Here is an 18,365-nt window from a genome sequence, read left to right on the forward strand (position 1 = left end):
GGAATTACTTGAAGCAGCTAATGGCACATGAACTGCATTTTGGAGTCCATTTTGCCTCTTGCCCCTAAAACGTCAACTGCAACTGCCTGCTTTTCTGTCTGACTCCTTGGCCAGCTGAAATGTTTTTAAAAGCTTGATTTCCCATTCTCAACCCCTTCCCACCTCTCATTACCCTTTTATCTGTTTCTTAATTTTTCCTCCTTCCGTGGTTAAGAACAGGATAGCAAATATTCAGTCATTATGCAGAGGCCTATGTTGTTCCAATTTTAATTGATCTCTGATTCTGCAGTTGTTACAGATAATGAAACAACTCAACAAAGTACTGTTATATCTCTTCATATAAACATTAACAGACAGTTTTCAAATTAAGTCAATTCCCCTGCCCTAACTTATAAGTAATAAAATGCTGATCTGAAAATAAGCATTATTACCTTGCATTTTTGAAACTTAATCCCATGGCAATATTACATCATATATTCATAAGGAGACATGCTGTTCAGTTCCTTCACTGTAAGCCAACCAGGCTTGTAGAAAATATACTGAGGACCTTTTAATGTATTGTGGATTTGACTAGATTATAGATCTGCATTTAAAATTAATCTAGATTTTTTCCCATTGGAAAGTGTTTAGTTAGAAATTGAAATACCACCTGTAATGAGTATGGGTTGCTCGTGCATAAGTTGCCGCCTCTCCTGGCTATGTTGCCTGGTTAAACCTTTCTGTCTGGACAGCCCTTCACTTCGTGGCTGCCTCAGTCGCTAGCAGAATCCGTCAGTGGGCGTTTCTTAAACCTTTTCCAACATAAAAGTTGTTTGACGCCAAGTCTCCTCCCTGCACGGAAGTCTTCTGCGCAGGCAGGGCGTGGATAGCGGAGGACCCGTGCTCTCCCCGCTGGTGTCCGGTGAAGAGTCCTGGAGCCCTCTCGCCGATTCCCCCATCTGCCCCCCTTTATCCCTGGTGTTGCACTGATTTGCTTCCCCATCTGTTGAGCTGCCTCTCTCCCTGCTGGGCCCTTCTCCAGCATCATTTGAGAGCCTTCCCTCCGCCTCTAGCTCCGATGTCAGTTCCCTGACACCACCAATACATTATTTTTAATTATTCTAACTGATAATCCTAGTGGCACAAGAATACCTTGCTGTTCTCATACATTATGTGTATAACAATAACTAAAACAACATGATCTTAAACCACTTGTTCTTAAATAGAAACTGATTTAAGAGCAGTTTTCCCTGCTCACCTTTGCTTTTGCCCTTTATTGGTTTTGCTAACATAGTGAAGGCTGGAAGAAAGGGAAAAGATGGTAGTGTCTGGTGAAACTGATGTTTTTTTAAGGTCTTCCCATTCTGTGACTCCTATGGCCTGTAATGGCTCTTGCAGTGTCTGCCATATTTATCTCAGTATAAGCTCTTCCAATAAATATATTTCAAAATATTTCACTGGCCCCCACTGCATGTTGATTAGGAACTAGAACTTTTATTTGTTTATACTCGGTGCTTTTTTCTGGGGGGACTCAGGGGTACGCATAACCCTAAACATTTTGAGAATCTTTGTACTTTTGTCCATTTACTGCATTTATTTTTCCCGATTTGAACTATAAAAAGGTGATTTTCTTCAGTCAAAATGAGAATACCCCTAAACATTTTTCTAGAAAAAAGCACTGTTCATACTCAATGAGGCTATAGCATAGAGGTTACTTTTGAAAGGCTCAACACTTTGTTTCAAGCACACACTCTTTACAGAGATTTTTAAGATCTTCCTTTACTTCATGCTTTAAACCTGTCACTGGACAGATCAATTCTTTCTAGGATGGCCATTGTCCTACACTACCTATAAAACACAGTCCCTTTTACAATCCCAGGTAGATACAACCTTGTCTGCCTATAGAATGTCCCTATCTTTAGAATCATAGAATTGGAAAGGACCACAAGGGTCATCTAATTCAGCCTCTTGCAATGAAGGAATCTTTTATCCAAGGTGAGGCTTGAACCCACAACCCTCAGACTGAGAGTCCTCTTTTCTACCAACGAAGCCATCCCACTGAGAACCAATTCACTTTCTGTCCCCACTGACAGATAAACCCTATCTGAGTCCTCTCAGATAGCCAGATACCCCTTCTGTCCATCCCTGTCTCTAATCACAGGTCCCTTCTAACCCACAGGCAATCCCTGCCTGCACTGTCTCAGACTATCCCTATCAATCTGTTAAACTGTCAGCATCTAACTTAAATTCCTCTCCCTTTCTTTCTCCTGATTGGCTGTTAGACTCACCAGTTTCCATTGGTTACTGAGTCAACAGGAGGTAGACTCAGGGCCTGTCCATCACAAGTTGCTCTAAATTTATTGTACAGCTTCAACCTTTATCTATTTTAATAAAGGGAGGGTTTTTTCCCCGGTACAAAAAAAAAATCCCCTACAGTTCTTTTTACAGTAAATTTAATGAAGTGTTTCCAGTAAGTTCATTTTGGCATCTATCATTGCCCACCAAAGTGGGAATTCAATGTAGAATCGTAAATTAATTGCCCTTTATAGTAAATGAAATAAGAATTCCAAATATGCAGCATCAGGACATTTAATTGTGTTCCTCAATTGCTTATCCAATGCATTGGAAAACTGAATCAAGAAAGACAGAAGAAAGCAGCCAAAGGTTGCTAAATGTAGCGCGTAACACAGATTTTGAACTTTACTTAATGATCTGAGTGTTTATTACTATGAAATAAATGCACCATTTCAAGAATTATGGTGGAATTGTAAAACATTAAAATTCTAATTAATTTTGGTCAGAGCCATGCACTCTGCATATTTCCCCTATTTTCTCCCCTAGTATGGACAACTTGCTTAATAATTGAGATAATTTTATATTTGCTATGCAGTGCTATCCCCCTTTATACTTGGAAATGAAAGTGTCAATTGTGGTGGAGTAGGATTCTGTGCTGAAGGTACAGACATAGAATCAATGAATAATAGAGACCTCGAGGGTCATCTAGTCCAACTCCCTGCAATGCAGAATTCATGCTTGCAGCTGTCCCTGCTTGCACTATGAACTCAACAACTTTGGCTGCCCTCCCCAACAAAAATCCTGGCTACGCCCATACATTAACACATCACACCAGTGTGGTTGTGATATAGCAGACTAACATAGCATTCTAACATAATTGCAGGTGGACATTTTTAAAATTTAAGAATCTCAAATATTGGGGAACAGTGTGATCAAAGCAGCCTGCACACTCAGCATTAGTGCCTTTGTACAGTTTCTGGCACCCCAACTCTCTCATACAAACGACCATTTTAATTTCCCACAATTCCCCTCATGTTGTGTCACCCCAGGACACTATGGGAAATTAAAATGGCCACCCACCACTGCAGCTTAAACCCACCATCATTTGAAGGGCTCCATCAGTGGGCAATTGACTGACTGATTGCAATCTTGCAGGGAAGGTTTTTAGTTCGACTTGGTTTTTCAGTGTGATAGATAGCATCTCCCTTAGGCTCCCAGCTTCAGATTCTTTCCCCCACTTTCTCTCACAGCAGCAGACTCTCCCTCCCTTTCCCATTCTTTTACACCATCTTGGGCATATAGAAGGAAGTGCTCAGAGGGCCGTCCTCTACAGGTGAAAGTGTATGCTACAATCGCGAACAACTGCAAGCACCAGAAAGAACACTCTACTAGCAACAAGGTTTGAATTTGGTACTACAGCATAATTCTTTCATTTCATTAAGAACACATTCTAGAAATGGGTAGTAATATTTGGATTAAGAACATTATGGGTGAGTGTTTTTTACCATTACAGGTCAAACAATGAAAGTCCATATTCTGATGAACAGTATATTACATCTTAAAATATTTATGGCTCAATCTTGCATGCAAGAACAGTGTGGTGTAGCAGTTAGAGTGTTGGACTAAGATGTGGGAGAACTGGGTTTAATACCCATAGACCACAAGGCTTACCTAATGACTTTGGATTCAGGTAGGTAGCCATGTTGGTCTTGACACAGTCTAAATAAATTAAAAAATTAAAAAATTGTCCAGTAGAACCTTAGAGACCAACTAAGTTTGTTCTGGGCATAAGCTTTCATGTGCATCTGAAGAAGTGTGCATGCACACGAAAGCTTACACCCAGAACAAACTTAGTTGGTCTCGACAATTTTTAATTTTATTTTACTAATGACTTGGGGTCAGTCCCCATCTTTCAAGACCAATGCACCTAACAGGGAGATGCTTAGAGGATAAATGTGACAGGAACAGGTATGCTATCCTGGATAAAAACATAATAACATTTTAAAAGGCAGGTATACTTTCTGGGTGTCCCTAGAAATACCAGTGAGAATGTATAAAACGTTGGGAAAACACATTTGGCGATGAAAATGAAAAGTATTTCAGTGTCAGTAAGAATTATGATCTTTATTTACATGCAGGACAATGCTTCTTGTGCTCTCTCTTTGATGTGGGTTTCATGGGCTGTTTCAGTGGTGATGACGCATTGTTGCCTCTGCATATGGCTTAAAATAAATAGATTCATATCTTCACCTGTGCAGATATTTCTGGCACGGTGTGCCTTAATCCCTCCTCCTGCCTCAGTGCACAAGAGTTAAGCTTAGAAGAGACTTCTAGGAAACTTCCATCTCCGCTATGACTTCTTGCCAAATATTCCTATCTAATGCTTTCAGAAGTGAGCAAACAACATTTTCCCAACTCCCTCCCTCTCTGCAGATAGACGTATACTGTATAAGCATCTTACTCCTAAGGCAGAACTTTGTGCCTGCTTCCAAGCACCACCTGCCCAGCTGAAAATCACAACTGCACTGGCAGGCGGCCAAAAGGGCCACTCTGTGGAAAGGCTTCCTCCTAAGCTTAAGGGGGGCGGGAGAGAAGCAGATGGAGACTTTGAGAGCTGGCATAAAATCCTCCCACTGTAGTGAGCGGTAAATGAAAATTTGGCTTTGAGGAATCTGCAGTGGTACACATACCCCTTTCGTCGGAATTAGAAGGCATGCAAATGGAAAACACAGAATCTGGCAGACCCATTTTTTAATCCTTGAAGTTTTCATATCGGTACAAATTAAAGGAGTTTGTTTTGAGATAAACATGCAGGTGTTTATAGACCTTAAAATGCTATTTGTTGCTTTTAAAATAGTAATGCTGATAGGCCTAATGCGGTCTTGCATTGCCATCTAGAGTGCTGTGTCAGTACTACATGGTTTTAATGCTCCCTTTTGGCTCTCCCCCCCCCCCCGCCCTCAGCTTTTAAGGCTACCTCTTTGTGCTTGAGCAAAATTACGGTGTGTGGCTGCAGTCCATTAATTGAGGTCAACTCTTGCTTGCATTAAAAGGTTATTTTGCTCATAGTCTCAATTTTTTTTTATTAAAAATAAACCCATCAGGTCTGGAAAGAGACATTGTTAGGGAAATGGTTGCGTTTTGACAATGAGAAATAATGGAGATGCACACTGAAAGGTAAGGTTGTCAGTTTCCCAGTGGCCCCAGAGGGTGCATTTTCCTGATGGCTGGTTGAGAATATTTCATGATGTAAATGTCAGACTTGTCAAGCTTGTCACTATGAAAATGATCCATGTAGTGAGGGTCTCCTTTCCTTGGGAAACAAACAGCTGCCTTATCGCTAAATAGATGCAGTGACAGGGAACCTGCTATCTATCAAAAGAAATTTATATTTGCTTGTAATATCCAGTGCTAAAGGACTATTCCAGTCATACCCCATATTCCCATATTGTGCTTCATTATCAGGTTTGTCAGTGGCACATTTTGAAGGAGACAGCATGAAATAGGAAATGGCCCTCGTGCACTTGAAGAGTTCAGTGGGCTCTCCATGCTGATTTAACTGTAGGATTGATTTATCTCTGAGTCTGTTGCCCTTTAAGCACACGTTCCTTCAAACTTGGCATGTTGTGTTGAACAGGTAGGAAATCACAAAAGAAAAAAAAGTAGGGTGCAAAAGCCTCGTCCTCTGTGAAAACCCTCAAACATATTTAATAAGGGATGACTGACGTGTCTGTTTTGCAACTACTGAAATACATTGCGAAGTTGAGATATATAGGCTTAGAAATGTGTGTTCATTATTCCACATTTTGTTTTACTAAAATTCAAGTTGGAAAGATGAGCATTTATTTTGATTTTCAAGTATGACATTTTTAATAGTGCCATGAATCTCTGTGGTGAGTTTACCATTTTTTTTGTAATTAATGCTCTTCATTTTCTACTATCCATGCATCATTTAAATATATAACATTTCCTCCCCATGAATCTGTACATTTTTGTCATCACCCCATCCCAACCAAATTGCTATCCAGCGTTTGTGCAACTTGTTTTCCATTTGTTGTACATACCTTCCTTGACATTTTTGTTGTTGCTGTTGCTTCTGCTGCTGCAAAGATATTGCATTTATCAAGCCTTCAAAGCAGAATACTTTGTATGTGGAAAATGGGTAACCCTATCCAGATAATGCTTTTTTAATTGCTGTTGTAGTTGCTGCACCAAATGTGGTTGCACAGGCGACTGTCACAGGTACCAATTGGATGTTGTTTGTGACTTGGTTGTTGGCAAGTGACAAATATCTCTTTTCCTTCTGGTTTTCTATCATGCTGTGAATCTTTTAGGTTACATTTGGGACTTCTTTCATGAAATTATTCTCTGTTCCCTATTGTCCAGTTTCTGCATGAAAGCAGTCACGTTGCCAATAAATAGCCGCTATGCTATCCCACTCAATAATGCTTGCGCTGTTTCAGGATTATTTTGATTTCATTTTCTATTATTCCAGTTGGTTGTTGTTGTTTTTTAAATCCTCTAGAAATGGTTCAACATAAGAGTTTTTAAAATAAAGTGGCAGATGGTGGCACCCCAGTTTCACTGAAGCATCTTTGTTCTTGCTGTCTCTCACACACCAACTCAGTCTGCTGTGTTGGTGTATTGTGTATTGTACCCCAAAGCTTTTGGTTGTTCTTGTTCACAATTCAAGACATACCATGGGTTGTCTATAACATTTGTGATGAGAAATTGTCTGTCCCTAAGTAATAATAATTTATTATTTATTCCCCGCCCATTGGCTGAGTTCCCCCTGCCACTCTGGGCGGCTCCCAATCAAGTATTAAAAACAATACAGCTTTAAATATTAAAAACTTCCCTAAACAGGACTACCTTCAGATGTCTTTTAAAAATAGGATAGTTGCTTATTTCCTTGGCATCTGATGGGAGGGTGTTCCACAGGGCGGACACCACTCCCGCAAGGCCCTATGTCTTGCTCCCTGTAACCTCACTTCTTGCAATGAGGGAACCGCCAGAAGGCCCCCAGTGCTAGATCTCAGTATCCGGGCTGAACAATGGGTGTGAAGACGCTCCTTCAGGTATACTGGACCGAGGCCGTTATTCACAAGTAATATTCACTTGTGAGGCATGACAGATTTATCTCTTGATTGATTAATTGGAAGTGTACCAGATTAAGGTGAAGACGGGATTTGTTCTCTTACGCAACCGCTAAGCGCTATGAATACTATCTAAAACCAAAAACAGACAAGGCGGGCTTGGTAGCTAGTTGAGCCTGTCCCCAGAAAAACCATAAAATAAGCAGGGGACATTAGATGGGTGCAGGTGTAAGTTGAGTGAGAACGTAGGCTTCTTCACGGGAGTTCAGTCATTTTAACTTCTGAAATCGACTTTTGCTTTGGTGAGCATTTAACTTTTAAGCTTCCAGTTTCACGTACTTAGAAAAGCAGTTAAGGTTACAGTAGAAAAATGAACTCTGAGTGATATATATGCAGCAGTATCTGATTCCAGAGGCTGTGGGTAGTAGATGAAATGTCTTCTGGAGGCAGTTGGAGGATGGATGGTGGCTAACAGATTGAGGTTGAATCCTGACAAGACAGAAGTACTGTTTTTGGGGGACGGGGTGGGCGGGTGTGGGGGATTCCCTGGTCCTGAATGGGGTAACTGTGTCCCTGAAGGACCAAGTGTGCAGCCTGGGAGTCATTTTGGACTCACAGCTGTCCATGGAGGCGCAGGTTAATTCTGTGTCCAGGGCAGCTGTCTACCAGCTCCACCTGGTACGCAGGCTAAGACCCTACCTGCGCACGGACTGTCTCACCAGAGTGGTGCATGCTCTAGTTATCTCCCACTTGGACTACTGCAATGCGCTCTACATGGGACTACCTTTGAAGGTGACCCGGAAACTGCAATTAATCCAGAATGCGGCAGCTAGACTGGTGACTGGGAGTGGCCGCCGGGACCACATAACACCGGTTCTGAGAGATCTGCATTGGCTCCCAGTACGTTTCCGAGCACAATTCAAAGTGTTGGTGCTGACCGTTAAAGCCCTAAACTGCCTCGGTCCTGTATACCTGAAGGAGCGTCTCCACCCCCATCGTTCAGCCCAGACAATGAGATCCAGCACCGAGGGCCTTCTGGCGGTTCCCTCATTGCGAGAAGTAAGGTTACAGGGAACCAGACAGAGGGCCTTCTCGGTAGTGGCGCCCACCCTGTGGAACACCCTCCCTTCAGATGTGAAGGAAATAAGTAGCTATCCTATTTTTAAAAGACATCTGAAGGCAGCCCTGTTCAGGGAAGTTTTTAATATTTAACGCTGTATTGTTTTTAATACTTGATTGGGAGCCACCCAGAGTGGCTGGGGAAACTCAGCCAGATGGACGGGGTATAAAAAATATTATTATTATTAATAATAATAATAATAATAATAATAATAATTTATTATTATTATTATTATTATTATTATTATTATTATTATTATTATTATTATTATTATGGTCTTTGGGGCATGCTGACCTGTTGGGTCCTATTACCCAGCACCATACTATTGGGTGGCTCTGGTTGCAGAAGGTGCCTCTGTCCGTTTTATGGGGATCCTCTTCCCTCCATCCCATCCCATTCTGCAGGGTCCCTTAACTGTCTGGAGGTTGCAGTGGAATTCTCACAGGAACAGGGGGACAGAAAAACGGGCTTGCGCAAACCTTTTCCCCATGGCCTTTTCTCTGGATCTAACCAAGAGATTGTCCATGATTTGCCAGTTAAAGCATTGGTCTGTTGCCATCTCAGTTATCTAGCCCTTATCTCTAGCTTTTCGTATTAAGGCTTGACATAATACACCTCTACCCCTATTCAATGTCAATGCAATATATTCTACTTTTTTCTCTTGCTGCAAAACCTAGCAAGGTAACATCACTCATTATCCTTGGCCCTGTGCAATCTGCAATATGCCTCTTATGCTGATTTACACGGAAGGGCAAATTATAGGTATGGTTTATTACACATATCTGTACGATTGGGTTCTTACTAGCATTATGAATTGATTGATGTATGATCTATGTATAGAATTTTCTCTTTGTTCCTGTAGAGATAATAATTGTCTGCCACTTCTTTCTTTGAGACTACATGTTGTCATCTGATATAAAGGGGGAAATTTGTCTTCTCCTGTACAATGGAAAGTTAAAAGTGAATGTTCAAACCCATCTGTTTGGTTCAGGTCAGTCTTTCTTATCTTTCTCCTTTCTCCTGCCCTGTTCTGCTCTCCTCTTCCCCCCTCCCTCACCCCCTCCCCCTCAGCACAGGGATATAGAGCAATTTGTTTTAATTCCTGTAAAACATTCCTTTTAATTTCTGAACATTATTTCTACTCTTAGTTTAAGTGTTTCTTCCACTCTGAAAAAAAAGTCATGGAAGTGGAATTCTACTCATTCTTTTAGCTGTGGGGGAGCTATAACCTATTACCCTATGTCAAGCTGGGAAATACAACAGGAAGCAACTTTCTAGCTATAAAATCATACTCTGTGGAAGCACTGCAATACATTTGTAGCACTAATCAAAACACGGGGTGTTTTAAAATTATTTAATAAAGTTGGACAGGTGTATTATTTGTATTTGTTGTTCCATAAATCTTCCATGAGTTCTGGCTGCACCTGATTGCCTCACTTAAACTGACTTCTTAGATGTTTTATAGAGAATGTCTATAATTTCAGAATTGGCAGATATGCAGTTTGCGTGCCCTGCCTAAAGCAGCATTTTTAAAAAAATATTCTTTAGACAGGTACACTAACCTTTCCTTAATTCTTTGATGGTTCTTTTCTTCTTCCAAAGGGCATGTATAAGTTCTGCAACAAAATATATGCCCTTTAAGCACAAAGCTGGGTTAGCGGAAACTAGCAAGGACTTGAAATTCACTAAGACCACAATCCTATGCCCGCGTTTTATTGGAAGTGACTTCCTTAGTCACAGAGGACTGTAACTGACTAGTATATTTACACCTGCCAATTTTATTCAGTAGGATGTGCATGTATGTGTGTGTGTGTGTGTGTATTGTTGTTTAGTCGTGTCCAACTCTTTGTGACCCCATGGACCAGAGCACGCCAGGCACTCCTGTCTTCCACTGCCTCACGCAGTTTGGTCAAACTCATGTTAATAGCTTCCAGCCATCTCATCCTCTGTCGTCCCCTTCTCCTTGTGCCCTCAGTCTTTCCCAATGTCTGTCTGTCTGTCTGTCTGTCTGTCTGTCTATCTATCTATCTATCTATCTATCTATCTATCTATCTATCTGAAAGAAATTAGAATCATTGAAACAAGGCTTTACTTGCCCTGTCAGTTTTGCTGGGGCAGCAGCATCCCAGGTGAGCATCTACTTGCCTCCCTTCCCTTGCCATCCAAGCCAAAAGGGCATGTGTGCACATCAGCACAGGTGCACCTAGTAATTCTTTTGTGAAAAGCAAGTTCTGCAGTGAGGTTACAGAAAAATGTCCTCATGCACAGATAAGGAAGCTTTTTTTAAAAAAAATCAAAATACAAAATAAAAATCTAATCCGTGTGCCGCCATTGCATCAGCATTTGGGAAAATTTAAGCCAGAACAATAGCAGAAAGTATTAGTGCTGCTCTGCTACTTGAATAAAGTCCATCAGAACTGTTAAAACTGGGGATAATTTGGAAGCAACCCTTCTCTCCTAAAAACTCAGAAAGCAAACAGTCAATAATGCATCCCGTAAGTTTTGTGGACCGTTCTCATGATTCTTCACTGTACTTTGGAAGTAACACAGTGGAGATGAGCGCTATAAGACACAGTCTGCCCCAACCCCCATTGATACCACTGACCCTCAGACAAAAGAAAGGAATTCAAAAGTGTCAGTGGCCTCATCTCCCGGCCTTCCAAGTAACCCTTAAGATTAAGTGTACCAGGTTGTAATCAGCCTCAGTCTGTTCCTGTCAGAGCCTGTATTAGTGAAGATAAGGAGAAACATACAATTGGGGCCAGTACACACACATGCACTCTTGACCTTCCCTCGCTAAGCATTTGAAGGAAGAAATGTAATGTGTGAAACAGATTACAAATGCAGATTCAGTGGCCAATATCCTAGCAAAGATAATTCGGACAATTCCTTAGCTGACCACAACAGTGATATGCTGGTACATACCTTGTGTGCACACTTGTGTTTCCCATTAGCAGATATATGGCTAATGGGACATTTGTCTTTCCCAAGCTAAACTTTGACTAAAAAGGCAGTAATTTAGAATCAGCCTCCTCTGAAATTTAATTGGAATGTAGACTAGGTAGTACCTCTCTGCCACCCATGTTCTCCCGTGCAAGATTTCCTGGTTTTGTCGCTTAAGTAAACAGCAGTACTTCTGTCATGGCAAAATCTGTTTTCCAGCAAACACAACTGTGTGGGTGAACAAAGACCTGATCATATGAGTTCTTTTTTTAGGCTGCAAAGTTATATTGAATGTAGATGGTAATTAGTAAAGCAAATACATTAAACATGTTTAAACTTCAGTCTGTTCAACATCATTCCTTGATAATTAGCCTAAATAGCCCATTTAGCTGAAAGTTCAAACATTGCTAATGACTCTAGAAACAGTGCCAGTTTTTTGCATTCAAAAGAACAAATACTTCCTGAACTACAATGACAAATGTCCAAAACTGCACTGCAAAACTTTTAAGGTTGCAGTCTTGTACAACTGCTTGCACATATGCCACACTTTATTTCACAGGAACATATGAGAAGTGCCTAGAGTTACAAACTGACAGCATGCAGAATCATGTTCACTTCTGAGATTCCCCATGGGGAAAATGTATTTTACAGCTATTTTTAAGTAGATAGATACTATATTGTAATGATTTTGAGAACAACGTAATGCAGATTTATGCTAATATTATGGGTAGTGAAGAGACACTTAAAAAGGTTTTGATTTACTGCTTAGTCTGTGTTGGTTCATCATAACTCATTCACACCTTGTTCTAATTATAGCATTCAAATAGGTATTTTTATAGCCTGCATCAGTGTTTAAAAATTCAAATAGAACAATGTGCACAATTAATGCAGCCACAATCTCTTTATCATAAAGAGTGTTTATGAGGAGTTGCCTGAATTTTGTGTTCTGGCTTCCACAGTTAATTCTTTAGAGGTCATCACTTAGCATTGGGTATAAGGTACTATTCATGCCCATGGATGCTGCCATTGTGATGTCACTTCATTCATTCAGGATGTTCCAGAGAAGCTTGCCATGAATTATGGGCGCAACTCCTAGAGCTGAAGCTGTAGAATATTGTAAGCATGCTGTTGCCTGACATGCTCATGTTTCCTATTTTAGACCTGACTGATCTTCAGATAACATATGGCAGTACAAGTAATTGGAAAATTGGCAGACCTGTCAAGAAACCTTGCTAGATGGGACAAAAATACGATGCTGCAGCACATAAAGTGTCTCTGAAGTTAAATTTATTGTCTTTTATCAAATGGTGAAGAAAACATATCTGGTCTCCAAAAAATGAAACACCTCTTTCCCAGTAGCAGATGCTGTTCAGTGCTACATTTTAAGTACAGGGGTGGTTCTTGCATTTTAAAAACTATGCACAGAAAACAGCTAGTCAGTGTCTCAGGAGGTATGTCAAATGCTGCCTTTTTCATTTAATGCTTTACCAGATTTCCTCTTCTGGAATTTCTCAAAAATAACTAATAAATGAATTGATCTTAAGCATAAAATAGGCAACAACTAAATGACACAAGAAAGTGGAAATGTTAGCATTTACATCTTCTGGGAAGGTTAATTGTGAATATGTTGTAAATGCTACTGGAATCAATGCCTGCTCAGCCCCCTCTCTCCTAGCTAGTAGCAGTTTGCCACGAGTGAGTGGTGGCCTTGGTCTAGATCGGAGCTTTCAAAACTGTGTGTTGCAACATGTTAGTGTGTCGACTGCAGTGTGTAAGTGTGTCGTGCAAACGCTCCCCACTCCTCCCGTGGCTGGAAAGGGGTTAGTTTAACCTCCGCTTTGCTAGTAAAACTGAATTGTCAGTGTCTGTTAATGTGTCACGAAATGATACATGTCTAAAAAGTATGTCACCAACATGAAAAGTTTGGAAAGCTGTGGTCTAGATGATAGCAAATGCCTCCTTGGTGAAGAAAAAAATGCCAATTTACAGCTGCTTCAACACTCTTGGTTTCTTCGTTTTGCTTTTAAACTTCTCTGGATCCGATTTGTAGGCCAGTTTTGACCAGGCTTTTCTGGATCCATTTCAATCTAGCTTTCAGTCGTGTTTTGGGTCTGAGTGCTTTAGTCACCCAGCGGACAGTTTCTTTCTTTACCTCTCAGTGGCTTTTGTGCTGTCATTCATTTTCTTCTCAATCACCTGGATGTGTTGGAAGAAACGGTTTTGCTGCGATTCTGTTCTTACATCACAGTGAGATTTCAAGAGGTGGTGCTGGACAATGAATGTTGAACTCAGTGGCAGCGACTGTCTGGAATTGTGAAGTGTGGTGTTAGCAATTGAGGAAATGGTTTGGCATCATAGGGCAAGATGTAAGCAATATACTGGTGACACCCAACTCTCCTTCCTTATCAGATGTAGCAGTGAGGACTCTGTGCTTTCTGGAGTGACTAATGAACTGGACGTGGGCAAAACTCAATCTACTTAAGACTTATGGTTGGAGCCCAGGAAAGTAGTGGCTCTATTTGTCCTGACTGGGGTTTTACCCCGTGAAAGAAAAGATTTGCAACTCAGGAGTGATCCTGAGCTAGTATGCCTCATGGATTATCAATCCATCAATCTCCTTTATTGGCATAGGAAAAGTGCATCGTATACATGGATCAAAACACAACACAGATAACGAAACATAGTAGGAGATACTTTAGGATAAAACTGTCCAGACATCGTGAGGTACGAAAATGGCTCTTAGGACTTATGGTAATGTAATTTAATAGCGTCGCTCAGAAATCTTGCCACATTCTCCACAACGTCGTTAATACAATTGTTCAGCAGATAAGACACCCTGGAAGAATCAGCGTGATAAATCCCCTCCTTCAGTAAGGGCCCAAGTACTTACATTTTTTATTTTTTTTGCATAAAATGGATAATAAAATAAAACGTGTGATGGATTTGACCTGTTTTGTGCCACAAGGGCAGTATCTTTCACAGTATGGGATTTTCGAGAATCTACCTTGCAGAACTGCAGACAGTAAGAAGTTAAGCCTTGCGAGGGACAGAGCTCTGCATAGGTGGGGATGGTAAAGCTGGTGTAAACATGGAGTGTCCTGGCCAAACGAGGGTGGAATTCCCAACCTCATGGATAAGGAAAGGGTAAGGAAACAGAGTGTCAGGTAGCAAAAGGCTCTGGTGAAGAAAGGGAAACCTGGCGGGCCTCTCCTTCAGATAAATCACACATCTTGCATATTTTGCCATCAGAATTCATGGGGGTGAAGTACAGTCCCCATGATTCCCAGCAGCAAACATTTTTGTGTGTCTCACTTACCTGGAGGAGAGGCTTGATAGAACTTCTGCCACTTGCCAATTCTTCTCCAAGGTGAAGCTTTTCTTCCATAAGGGAAAGAAGACTTCTGTGCAGGGCTAGCATCAGTTCAGACCCTTTCAAGCATTCCTTGGCATTTACATCTCCCATTGAGGAATGCTTGAAGGACCTAAGTGCATCAGGCCACTTGCCAGTTTCTACTTCTCGATGCTCCAATAGTGGCTGTAGGTAGGAGCAGTTTCACCAGCTTCATCAGTGTCCCATCGGTGTTGTTCTTAGATAAGGACCTTTCTTTTGCATGCTCTGGCAACATCTTGTCTTGACTACTATAATGCTCTCTTAAAGGAGCTAATGTTGACCATTTTGGGCCATTTGAATTTTCAGAGTTATCTGGGACCATATTCTAGAGCTTGTAAGACCAATTCTTCCAGAGTTCCACTGGCTTCTAGATTCAAAGTGCTAATTGTGACCTGGGTCCAGGATATTTGAAGGCACACCTGTTCTCTTGTGACAATGCCCTATTACCGGTTCCATGGGGAAGATGGTCACTTAACATAAGGCGTTCATGATAATGGAGCGGTTTCTCAGAGCAACCAAACAGCAACCAATGTTCACTCCTTTAGAGTACAAGGAAAAATATATTCTGCCAGAATGTTTTTGTTCTTGTCTTTTTGTCATTGTTCTGTTGATTTTATAGTGCTGCATGTTGGTTTTATTTGTTTCATTATTTTATTGCTTATATTTATAATTTTGTTGTTTAACTTTTATTCGACATTGCTTTGAGAACTGCAGAGTTGAAACTTGGCCTATAAATTTGCAGGAATCAGTAAGTGAATAAGGGTCGTAGGTTCTACAAACTTGCCCAGAAAGGTATATTACGTATATAGGCAGCAAGGAGTAATGCATTTTTCTTTTAAAGGTTCATAAAAGATCTCATTTTTTGTTTTGCAGGAGGATGAAAATGAAGCAGAAGAAAATTCACCTCAAGAGTCAAACATGGAGCAGAAAAATTCAAAAAAATAGAAATTTATTTCCTCTTGGAAATACTTTCAAATTCGTGCCACAGTGATTAAAGTGTCCCATTGTAAAAATTACAGAATGTTGTCAATAAATGACACAGGAAAATAAAATATACATTGCACTGGGGAATTGTTTAATTGGGTCTTGGTGACATTTATGGTTATATGAAAACATGAATTTTCAGCACAAGGGAAAAAACTATTAAGTGTATAAAAGCTTTGGAGTTATGAGCGGAAGAGCAGAGTTCTCATTACTGTTAATTTTTGCTATGCAAAGTTGTTGAAATTCTTCACTGCATTATTTAATGTAACTCCTGAAAGGCCAAATATCCCTCAGCATTGATGCATGGCTTTGCTACTTAGGAATTTGAATAAGTATGTAATTACAAAACATACAGAAATATATGAACTAAAATAAATAAATAGGGAGGGCAACCAGTTTCTCTTGATTGTGAAAAAACTAGGCAAAATCTGTGTATCTTTTGATCCATTCCAAATACTTGGCATTTTCATAGCATGAACCGGATTCTCCACTGTCAATTATCTGCTCTTACGTGGAGTGTTGTAGCTTCCCCGTTCTTCCTTTCATGATCTACCTAGCATTTATTTATCCCTTAGCTTAGAAACTGTTTCATTTGATCTATCCTTACTTTATATAAGGAAACCTGATCTGCAAAGCACTCTCTTTCGTGTGTAGCTTTGAGTTTTTTAGTAGGGCCGTAACTGAATGTTAACAAATTTTAATTGATTGTCAGATTTTTAGTTTACTTTAATCTATTGATTAAATTTGCATATTCATAAAACTCCCCCCCCTTTTTTTCCTTTTTGAAGTTTATTGATTGAACACGCATACATCTTCTCACTGTGGAGTGTGCTTTATGGTTCTATCATTCTTTGTTTCCTTCTAGCAACAAGTATGCTAATAAAACCTATTAATCAAAAATCACACAAAGGTCCAACCAGGTACCACATTGTATTTTCATCCAGGGTCAGCCAGATAAATCCCCCTATTTCTATGTGCTCCCAGCTACTGGTGTTCACCTGATGTGATGTGTGTGACCCAGAGAGAGTGTGTGGCCAGAGGAGAGTTATGGGAGGCAGATAGAGGTGCACAGAGGGCCACGTTTATATCCTCCAGGCCCAAGATCCCCCATCTTCACTGTTTATTATATCTGTTTCTTTACTGTTTCATAATTTAGCATGAGTTAGTATTAATTCAGTGTATATTATTTGTGTATATTATACCAGTCATCCAAGAGAAAAGGGGCAATCTGAATTGTTTATTTTAACTTCTGTCTTTGTCCTGGGTCCCTGGGGAAATGTTATACTTATTCCTGTTACTTTAGTTCGCTCCTGCGTCAGGCGGAAAGGGACTACCAGCTTGCATGAGTTTCATACTATGAAAAGTGAAGGTTGATTAGAAACTGACTCCATTTCACATTGACCTAAAGAAAACAATTTTTACATACCAATGACTGAGCAAGTTCTGTTACCTATCCAAATGGCTCTGGTGTGCCATCATTGCAGGCCATAAATATTTCCCCGTGGTGAATTCGGTGTGGGTTCTGCAGCGCTGTTCTCTGGGAAAAGCAGCAAAATGCTGAAGGCAACAGCATGAAAATGCATGCAACTACGGCATAATTCTGATTTGTTTTAGAACGATTAATTTCCTTGTTACAAAGCCAAGTATGAACAACCCTTTAAAACCACTGAACCATAAAAGCCATTTCCTTAAGGGTTTTAAATTTGGGAACAGACTCATGAAATTTATAGCTTTGATGAGAGATTCTTTGCCCGCAGTCAAAATGAGAACCAGATCATTGGTTTCTCAGCATGACACCTATGTGTTCTTGTGTGCAGTAGATATCATTAGGCTCATAATAACACAGCTATCACCACATAATGTCTGAAAAGGTTCATATTTGATACTTAGTTTAAAACTCCTATTTACACCTCCAGAATGCTAAACAGTTGGGGGATTTACTTTATTTTAAAGATGGCATATAGCAGCATCCTTATATAAAGTAAAATGCTATTTAGCTAAGACTGTAATAGGTTTAATGCTTAATCTAGGTTTTGCTCTGCTTTGTCTCATCACGGCCCTTTCACAAAAGAAGCATGGTAAACATGCAGTGAATCAATGAAGAAGACAATTTAAATACAACCCTCCCACAACCCCCCCCCCCATAGAGCAGTTCTTTCTGGCTGGGGCTCAATGTCAGTGGTATACATCGCAGGCATATCATAATCATGGTTTCATATCATTTTAACTAAATGCATTGCCCTTGATGGATTGACGATGGATCTGCAAAGATAAAAGATATTTATTTTTGCTCGCTTTCATATACATTTATGTAGTAGTTTTAATCTACTTGTATAAGGAGGGATAGGGATGCAAGTGGCGCTGTGGGTTAAACCACAGAGCCTAGGACTTGCCGATCAGAAGGTCGGCGGTTCGAATCCCCACAACGGGGTGAGCTCCCATTGCTCCGTCCCTGCTCCTGCCAACCTAGCAGTTCGAAAGCACGAAGTGCAAGTAGATAAATAGGTACCGCTCCAGTGGGAAGGTAAACGGTGTTTCCGTGCACTGCTCTGGTTCA

At 40.5% G+C, this 18,365-nt stretch overlaps 1 protein-coding gene across 10 annotated transcripts in view; it reads left to right on the forward strand.

Annotated features, from left to right (window-relative positions):
- Positions 1-15,876, forward strand: part of PHF14 (PHD finger protein 14) — a 126,218-nt gene extending 110,342 nt beyond the window's left edge. For 9 of the 10 annotated variants that reach the window (XM_083467923.1, XM_083467919.1, XM_083467920.1 and 6 more), the window contains one exon: positions 15,698-15,876. In XM_083467923.1, coding sequence (XP_083324049.1) covers positions 15,698-15,769 — 72 coding nt within the window. In that variant the 3' untranslated portion in view covers positions 15,770-15,876. The remainder of the gene's footprint in view (positions 1-15,697) is intronic. The other variant, XR_014517656.1, reaches the window with a different exon arrangement.
- The last annotated feature ends 2,489 nt before the right edge of the window (positions 15,877-18,365 follow it).

This window comes from Podarcis liolepis (genome assembly GCF_965112155.1).
Source record: "Podarcis liolepis genome assembly, chromosome: 12".
Lineage (NCBI taxonomy): Eukaryota > Metazoa > Chordata > Lepidosauria > Squamata > Lacertidae > Podarcis > Podarcis liolepis.